Source organism: Cervus canadensis, chromosome 20 (genome assembly GCF_019320065.1).
Source record: "Cervus canadensis isolate Bull #8, Minnesota chromosome 20, ASM1932006v1, whole genome shotgun sequence".
Taxonomy (NCBI): domain Eukaryota; kingdom Metazoa; phylum Chordata; class Mammalia; order Artiodactyla; family Cervidae; genus Cervus; species Cervus canadensis.
In genome coordinates this window covers 46,640,724-46,650,514 of record NC_057405.1, presented here as the reverse complement: position 1 = coordinate 46,650,514, position 9,791 = coordinate 46,640,724, and the positions used below count along the sequence as shown (strand labels likewise).

The 9,791-nt window shown below is 38.9% G+C and overlaps 1 protein-coding gene across 1 annotated transcript in view; it reads right to left on the bottom strand.

Moving 5' to 3' along the window:
- Positions 1-3,953: 3,953 nt before the first annotated feature.
- The window catches only part of FRK (fyn related Src family tyrosine kinase), a 97,220-nt gene continuing 91,382 nt past the window's right edge, over positions 3,954-9,791 (bottom strand). Inside the window, exons 6-8 of the mRNA XM_043439662.1 lie at positions 8,088-8,269; positions 6,265-6,430; positions 3,954-5,885 (exon numbers count right to left, since the gene is read on the bottom strand). Coding sequence (XP_043295597.1) covers positions 5,677-5,885; positions 6,265-6,430; positions 8,088-8,269 — 557 coding nt within the window. The 3' untranslated portion in view covers positions 3,954-5,676. The remainder of the gene's footprint in view (positions 5,886-6,264; positions 6,431-8,087; positions 8,270-9,791) is intronic.

Genomic DNA, 9,791 nt, shown 5'->3' with positions numbered 1-9,791 from the left:
CAAGATCAAAGCAGTCAATCCTAAAGGAAATCAGTCCTGAATATTCATTGGAAAGACTGAAGCTGAAGCTGAAGCTCCAATACTTTGGCCACCTGATTCAAAGAGCTGACTCAGTGGAAAAGACCCTGATGCTGGGAAAGATAGGAGGCAGGAGAAGAAGGGGACGACAGAGGATGAGATGGTTGGATGGCATCACTCACTCACTGGACAGGAGTTTGAGCAAGCTCTGGGAGATGGTGAAGGACAGGGAAGCCTCGTGTGCTGCAGTTCATGGGGTCACAAAGAATCAGACACCACTGAGCAACTGAACAACAACAAGTAATAGCTTTATAACAAGTGGTACAATTAAAAGAGGTCTTTTTTAACCTTTTGTTACACAGATAAGTTAATCACGTGTAATACACTCACATGTAATTGTACAACATAAATATTATTAAAGGGTACAATATAGAAATACACATTTTTTAGAGAAAAAAGTCTCACTGAGATACCTTTAAAATATACTAACCTGGCTAATCTACTTTGCTTCTTACTTTCTGAATCTATCATTAAATGTAGATGTTGAAAAATGATTGAAAACTAAGACATATTTTTTTCTGAAATTGAGTGGACCATAAAAATTAAACCTAATTTGGCTAATATCAACCAACTTTCTCCTTTACAATTAGTACAATTAAAGCCTCTATTCTAAAATTTCAATAAATTTTACTAGACAATGTTTAGATCCTTCCAAACCAAGCAATTTTAGTTGCTTTTAACCACTTCACCCTAACATATGATTCCATGATTCTTATGTTATTTGATTTGAATCTCCCGCACAGCAATACATATAACTAGATGGTTAAGGCATGTCCAAGATTTGCTGCCCTTTTCTGGAAGAGTTGAGTATTTTCTATGAGGATGAAAAAGATGTTACACTGAAGTCTGTTGCTTTAGATGACTAACAGATTAACTACCCAAGCAAGAAAAGTAAAAGGAAATAATTGGGTGTCTCTTTCCTTATGACTTAATCTTGTAACTCCTATATAGATAGTATCACCTGAGTGCAGACTGAAGCTAAACTAGTTAAAGTTCTGAGATTCAAGGTTTGTACATTATTTTTACTCTCCTGTTCATTTCTATATGTCATAAATAATTTAAGAGTTTTACCATCAGTTCCTTAATATAAAAAAGGCAAATCTGAAGGAGTTTAAAAGGGCAATGTAGGCAGTAAAAGGATGACACAGCGAAAATTAAAATATTTCTGAAATCATGGATTTAAAAGATTTCTAAGTATTCTCCATCAAACGTCCACCTTTTTTTTAAGCCTACTCCATGGAATTTGGGGATTATGTTGAAGACTGTAGGCCAAAACTTCTCTGTAATGATGCCAGGAAATACAAAAAATGAATATTTCCAGATGAACTCACTGGCAATTCCACTCCCCATGTATAAAAGCCTCATTTACCTTTTTTTTTTTTTTTAAGTAGCCTTTCACACAATCTGAGTAAGTATCCAAATTATCGCCATTGTAGTTCACATATCTTTGTGACGAGTCCTGAAAAGTCACCAAAAAACACACTTCCAACCAGGCCATTTGGACCAGAAACCACATGCTCGAGTTTACCATGAAAAACAGGATTGCAGATCGGGCACAAGCTTGGCAAAGCCACGGGGCACCAGCTGAGCCTTGCTTCCTCCAGGAAACACCAGCTGGGTGACAGTCGGCATCCTTCCAAGGGCATGGTTCCCAGTGGTCCGTCAGAGAGTGGAAAGAGCTGGGGCCCCTATGGTTCAGTCATCCGTGCAGGCACCGTGCAGACACGTGTTGTGAGCAAAACGTGAGAGCTGATGCGCCCTGCCAAAGACTTCCCCACGCTTGCTCTTTGGTGTCCTTTAAGACGAGCCGGGCCACAGCCCCGTTTGTAGGTTTCTGGTCACTTAGATTTATGCTTCCTTTGACCTTAGACAACATAAAGCTATTTCCTTCATAACCTTCTTAAGAGAGGCTTATTGGAATTTTGAGGGTTTTTTCTATTTTAAAATTCCTTAGATTTTTGTCAAAAGAGATTCGAAATACCACATGAAATTACGTACGCACATCCCTCACCACCACCTCCAGATAACTGAATTACATCAATAAAACATTACATAGAAAATGCTTTGCTTCAATTTATGGGAGGTAGATTTAACAAGAGCTGGCTCATTGTAGGAGAATTCAACTTATCTTTTCCTGATCCTTTTATTCTATACAGGGAAGGAAATTTATATCAGTTTAAAAATCTATTCCTGCTTCTCATAACTGAATCTATTATTTTTCTCTATGATCCATCAGGTAAAAACAAGAATAATAGATTGCTTTGACAGAAACTTGAGCATAAATGTCTCCAAGAATCAAACGTGTTAAGTCAAAAGGGTTTCAGGTAGTATAAAAACAAGAAAGGATAACCTTCTTTTTACATTTCAAAATCAGACCTTACTAAAAATTTATTGTTATTAGCTACTACAAAAAGAAAATGATATAGTAGTTGAATTTTCGCAATGAAATGGGAATATTTTAATTCATTTCTGTATATGTTCAAGCAGGATTGAACTCCTAGAAATAAGCTCAAAGAGAATGAGCTGTTTTCTTTTAATTTTTAATAACTGGTTATTTATCATTTGCTCTTTGCATTAGACTCTTTGACTTTAAGTAATTGAAGTTGCCTTATACATAGTCAAATAATTAGAAAGATTAGTGTTGACCTTCCCTTACAAATATTCGCTGTCCAATAATCCTTGTGGCTCAAACTGTAAAGAATCTGCCTGCAATGCAGGAAACCGGGGTTCAACCCCTGAGTTGGGAAAATCCCCTGAAGAAGAGCATGGCCACCCACTCCGGTATTCTTGCCTGGAGAATTCTATGGACAGAGGAGCCTGGCAGGCTTCAGTCCATGGGAGTCAGACACCACTGAGCAACTAACACACACATACACACACACATAAAGAAACCAAGTGACTCTATAATTGTTAGCTCCACATGGCCCATTTTAGTTTCAAAAACTTTAAGTGTATACACACACACACACACACACACACTATTATTGTGTATAGCATAGCTACTTCATTCTAGGGGACTTTCTCCTTAATGGATGCCTACCCAGACTTCTCTAATTTTATTCAGATAAGCCAAACTCCCAGCCTGTCTCCAGAAAAGGTACCCATATTCCCAGCTTCAGTGGCAGAACATATTCTGGGGAAAAAAAAGTGTTAGTCACTCAGTTGTGTCTGACTCTTTGTGACCCCATGGACTTTAGCCCACCAGGCTCCTCTGTCCATGAAATTCTCCAGGCAAGAACACTGGAGTCGATAGCCATTTCCTTCTCCAGGGGATCCTCCTTACCCAGGGATTGAACCCAGATCTCCTGCATTGCAGGTGGATTCTTTACCATCTGAGCCAACACAGAAGCCCAGAACTTATTCTAAGTCAGCACAAAACAGTCTGTTATTGGTCTAGGACTGGGCATATGACCCCACCTTGCCTGAAAAGAAGAATGATTTTTATCCAACTGAAAATGCAAAGACAGAGACATCCCATTTTTCTTGCTGGATGGAGAAAGGGGAACCCCAGTTGGTTCTGATGGCCATCTGTGATCATAGGAATGAGAACAATGCTGATGGCAGAGGGAAGGTTGGGAAAGGACTTCGATCTTTGTTAACACCATTGATGGGATTCCCAGGTGGCCACTGGTAAAGAATCCATCTGCCAGTGCAGGAGATGCAGGTTGGATCTCTGCGTCAGGAAGTTGCCCCGGAGAATGAAATGGCAACCCACTCCAGTGTTCTTGCCTGGGAAATCCCATAGACAGAGGAGACAGGCAGGTTACAGTCCATGGGGCCTCAAAAGAGTTGGGCAACAAGAACATCACTGAATTGCTAATGGTATTGTTCATGAAACCATCTCTCCTTTGTTAAATAACAAAAATGCAACTGAGTAAATTTAAAGATCAAATTGGCTTTATTCAGTGATTCTTGAATCAAGACAGCATCTCCTTTAACAAATAGAAAACAGCTAGGCCATGCCATAGAAAAGGAAGGACTTTTAAAAACAGGAAAGGGGGTGGGGAAAGGAAGTTATTAGCCAAGAATGCATTGTTTTGGACAAGGTTGTCCTCCTAAGTGGGACGGGAGGGGTCTATCCGGCAGATTACCTCCCTCGTGCTGGCCCAGTAATTCCAGGTTGACTGGTTGGTTAAAGGTTACATTCTTGGAAGAGGCTGAAACTGCAATTAGGGTAAGTGTTAGGTCTAGGTTTGCTGACATGGGGCTTAGCACAAGCGACTCCCCATCTGGGGCCTGTTATCTCCTTTTTAACGACTTCTGTCTTCCAATTAGAGAGTTACAGATTTACTTAGTGCTTAATCTACATTGTGTTGGGGCTTCTGTAACTGCTTAGAAATGCTCTTCCTTCCCTTTAAAGAAAGATGAGAGAATATACTCAAAATATTCTCAATGTACTCAAAACTTTCTTATGAATTGTTTCATTCATATTGCTTTACATTAGAAGATCTTTTCATATATTTCTTTGAGGACTCTCTATACTTATCTAATGAGGCACAAAACTTGATAAACCAACTGCTTAAAAGAAATAAGATTCTTGCAAAGGTTAATTAAAGCTTAAGATGAGTAAAAAACCCTTTTGGCCTAACCAGACAAAAAATACAGTGTTAAAACCAAGGTTATGAAACCTTATTATTCCTTATTCTTATTTTCTAGATCTGAAGCAGAATTTGACCCGTTTTGTAGTCAGTTTGAAAATCTGGCCTATATGCCAAAAGTACATTTTTTTTTTTAATTATTCAGAAATCCTAGGTCATAAAGCAATCCTACTGATCTCTCATTTTCCTAAACTATTTTGATACTTATTTCTCAGATCTTGCAGGCTATTAGATGTTTCTTGCATATTTCCATAGATAATAACTCATCAGCTTTGCAATCTGATTCTTAACATTAAGAGCCTAAAACTAATGTAGATGAATCTCAGATGACACACATTGAGGTATAGAAAAATTCCATCATTTCCTTCTACAAAATGAGGGAAATTTTAATTCTTTTTCTCAACAGCTGCTTCATTTTTTTATGCATGGGAAAAAAATATGTGCAATTACTCCAAGTACAATCAAGTCATTTAACATGGCTTTGCCATCATTGTAGTTACAGGATATTTTAAATGAGAAAAAAAAAATCTCAAAGCACAGGTCCTGCTGTGCAGAAAAGCAATCAGATTCCTTCATAATAACAGCCTGATGGGATTCAGCAATCCAAGGAATAATGAATAACCACTTTAATCAGTAAACAGGAAAATGCTACAACAGTCACTGAGTAAAAATTGAGTATCATCTGTTGATCCTCTTGATCGGCATTTCAAACAATAAATAGAAATGTAAGTCTCTTTTAAAAAGAAAAATAACTCTGTTTAGTACGTTTGATTTGGCCAGGCAGTGGGGAAATGATATTTCATCTTATACTGTCCTTCAGTATTGCTCAGTTGGTAAAATGTACATTTAATCTTTTATATATTATGTGGCCAAGTTTACCTTATTACTTGAATATGTGAAGAGAAATTCATTTTTACAGCTGGTTAATATGATTGTATTGCTGAACTGATTATTGGGTTTTATTGCTGCTTCATTATTTGTTCTTCCTCTTCAGTGTTCATCATAGAAAGTTATTTGTATCTGAATATGAAGAATCTGTTACAAAATAATCCTCAAATTTCCAGTGCAGTGTCTCAAATGTTGGCCGGTCCTTAGGCTCTGCATTCCAGCACTCCAACATGATATTGTAGAATTGCAATGGACAGTTAGATGGTTGAGGGAGTCTATAGTTTTGACCCAACATCTGGATTACCTGAGCACCCGTCATACCTAAAATATATACAATGGAACCAACAAAAAACAAATTGAAAATCAGAGTCTTAAATCCATAGATACTGATACCCTAGAGGGCAAAGCAAATTGACTTCCTCGGAGAGACTGTGAAGTCCTCCATTCTCTTCCCAGGCTGTCAAGACTAAATCCTGCAGCAAGTACTGTCTATAAGACTGAAATTCAAGAGCAAAGGATAAGGAGGCAATAAAGCACCTCATTAATGCAAATCATTATCATCAAATTTTATCTATTATGCTCCCACAGGCGCATGGTGTGGTCAGCCTCATAACTCTGCCCTCTAAGTCTGGGCAAAGCAGTTAAAGTCACACCTAAGTAAGTGACCTACAGCAGAAAGGCCCGCTTTAGAATTACTCACCACTATAAGGCATTTTGCCATAAGTAATGATTTCATAAAGAAGGATTCCAAATGACCACACATCGGACTTAATGCTGAATTTATTAGTACGAATGGCTTCAGGCGCAGTCCACTTCACCGGCAGCTTTATTTCGTGTTTAGCTTCATAGATGTCTTCATTCTCTACCTGTTAATGCATTAAGGAATCAAGCCAAGTTAAAGTGGTATTTTTTTTTGGCCACCCTCATCCATCTGTAATCTACTTCTCATTAAAATATAGAGGGAAAAGATTCAAAATGAGTTTAGTTCAGGTGATAAGTACAGTAGCAAATTAGTCATTAATGAAACATTATTTGAGAGCTTGAAGTGAAAGTGTTAGTCACTCAGTCTTATCTGACTCTTTGCAGTGCCCTGGCTCCTCTGTCCATGAAATTCTCCAGGCAAGAATAAATGGAGTGGGTAGCCTTTCCTTTATCCAGGGGATCTTCCTGACCCAGGGATCAAATATCCCATCTCTTGCACTGCAGTCAGATTCTTTACCATCTGAGCCACCAGGGAAACCCTATTTGAGAGCCTGTGCATGCATGCTAAGTTGCTTCAGTCACGTCTGACTCTGAAATTCCCTGGACTGCAGCCCACCAGGCTCCTCTGTCCATGGGATTCTCCAGGCAAGAACACTGGAGTACATTGTCACGCCCTCCTCCAGGGTATCTTCCCAACCCAGCGATGGAAACCAAGACTCCTGTGGCCCCTGCATTGTGGGTGGATTCTTTATTGCTGAGCCACCGGGGAAGCCGTTTGAGATCCTACTGTGTGTTAAAAGTAGTACTGGAAGGAGCATTATATTACATACGGGAAATTCGTCTGTGAGGACACTGGTTTTATACCTGGTCTTTAACAAACTAAAAAAAGTGAAAACAAAGCCTGTTTTTTTAATTTACTGCTGGTATTGAAGAGCCACTGACTTTGAGAATTACCATGTAACCATTTTCTAATACTGAAAAGTAGGATCCGAATGATTTAAATTACTATATCAACTCCCTGGGGATCTAATTAATTTACAAAGAGAAAAGACAACTTCATGAAGCTCAGAAGAGAATCATATACTTGTGTTTCATGCTCCACACTCATATTTTAGGACATAATGTAGAAATAAACATTTAAAGTCAGAGAAAAACAGCTAATACTACACTTTCCATGTCAGTGTCTTCTGGCCTGATGTCACAAAATTCAGGGAGGTAGGGGGAGGCAGTATTTTAAAAACCAATGATTGCTGTTGAGTTCTGGCAGCATGCATATTAGTCTAGCACACAGTGAACAGCAATACATATAGTAACTGTACAAAGTGTGCTGCTTCTAAATAAACAAAGGCAGGCAGAGGCTATGGTTGTTTAATCGCTAAGTCATGGCCCATGGATTATAGGCCACCAGGCTCCTCTGTCCATGGGATTTTCCAGGCAAGAATAGTGAAGTGGCTTGCCATTTCCTCCTCCAGAGGATCTTCTCAACCCAGGGATTGAGCCCACGTCTCCTGCATTGCAGGCGGAGTCTTCACCACTGAGCCACCAGAGACTGGATATGAAAAGCTGACCATTAATTCAACCGCAAACTTAATTACATACTTTCCCATATGGCTGGTCATTGTTTTCCCTGTTTCTTTCAAGTTGGTGAAGAAACAGAAACAGAAGTTAGTTTTGTCTGTAGAGCCGTGGTATCCTGACATGATCTATGAACCACAGGACTCTCAGAAATATTGTAGGAAAAAAAAGCAGGAATACTACTAGTCTACTGGCCCGTTAGCCTTTTGACTCATTACCAACTAATTAAAACAAAGCCAAATCCACCTTAAAAACTCGTGCCAGTCCAAAATCTGCCACTTTGTAGATATTATGTTCCCCAACAAGGACATTTCTGGCAGCCAAATCTCTATGGATATAGTTCTGGGATTCCAAATAGGCCATTCCAGAGGCAACCTGGGCTGCCATGTCTACCTGCTGCGTCAGATGGATTTTTGATCCAGCATCATCTAGGCAAAAAGAGAAAATAAGAGATTCAGTTTGGAGAACATTTGAAATATTGAAGCAAATTCTAAGAATTCTGATGAGTGAGCTCTCAGTGGGATTAAGTGCCATAGTGATGATCTGTTGAGAAAATAAATATAATCGGTACAAGCTGTTCCATTTCCTATGAAGGGTTAACGAGGCAGCAATTTTCAGAGTTCAAACACATTTCAAAGCTGAGTCCCTCCCTCCCCTAAATGAACATTACTGAGAGAAAGGAGCAAAAGAACCACATGATCCAAACACAGCTATAAATATCTGAAAGAGTCCAGCTATTGCCATTTTGAATACCACATGTCACTGACTCATCTCTTCCTGGAAATTGTTATTTGGTTGTTCTGGATTTCTTTCATTGTATAGTTTGTTTTAGTCTTTGAACCTAAAAATAATGCTAATTTGCATGGTTGAGCCAATGAAAAGTTCTCATTCTTACATTATATTGTTCTTAAAAACTAGCTCACAAAAAAATGTAGGCTCTATATGTGTAGTTATAAACTGTGTATATTACATTTGTACTCCATCAAGTTTGATACATGTGTTAAAGTTCCTTTTTTAGTCTGTTATTCTTAGAATAGGTTGCTCATCTCTCTAGGCATGGTATACCTTTCATAGACATAGTTTCTCCTACTGCTGATGCTGTATAATGAAGTACAGGAAATTTATGTAGTAGAGTCAGTCTGATAATTAAAGAGAGATTAGTGTTATCTTATGTTGCTGTGAGAAACAGTGTCAGCCATCCCTGCATAGTTGAGATGCTATACTGTTAATAGATGTCTTCAAGTTTTTGGAGAATTGAAATTGTCTCACATAAATCCAGACTATCATTATCCTTGTCTGAATAAGCCAAACATCACCAAAAATGCATTGAATTTATGGTCAAGAGTCTTACACACAACTCCTGACCTGAGAGGTAATCACAGTCCAGGAGGGAGGAACACTGGTTTGAAGCTAGAGTGTCAGATTTGAATCAGGGCTCCACCTTAGATTTCTCCCTGACTTTGGGCAAGCTGCTTAATACTCCTGTGCCTCAATTTCCCCATATATACAGCAATAATCATTATTACCTCATGGTGCACTTAGTCACTCAGTCGTGTCTGACTCTCTGCGACCCCATGGACTGTAGCCCACCAGGCTCCTCTGCCCATGGGATTCTCCAGGAAAGAATACTGGAGTGGGTTGCCAGGCCCTGCTCCAGGGGATCTTCCCAACCCAGGGGTCAAACCCAGATCTTCCAGATTGCAGGTGGATTCTTTACCGTCTGAGCCACCGGGGAAGCCCTTACGGCATGGATTAGTTGTTAAAAGAGAATTAAAATGAGTTAATACATATAAAGCACTTAAAATAGTACTTGACATAGGAAGAACTCAGTAAAGTCTACCTGTTCTTATTATCTATCATTGCTGCTGCCTAATCAGAATTAAACAGTTTAAGATTTGTGAAACTAGAGATGCATGTGGATTACCCAAGTGGAAATGTCTAAAAGAAGAC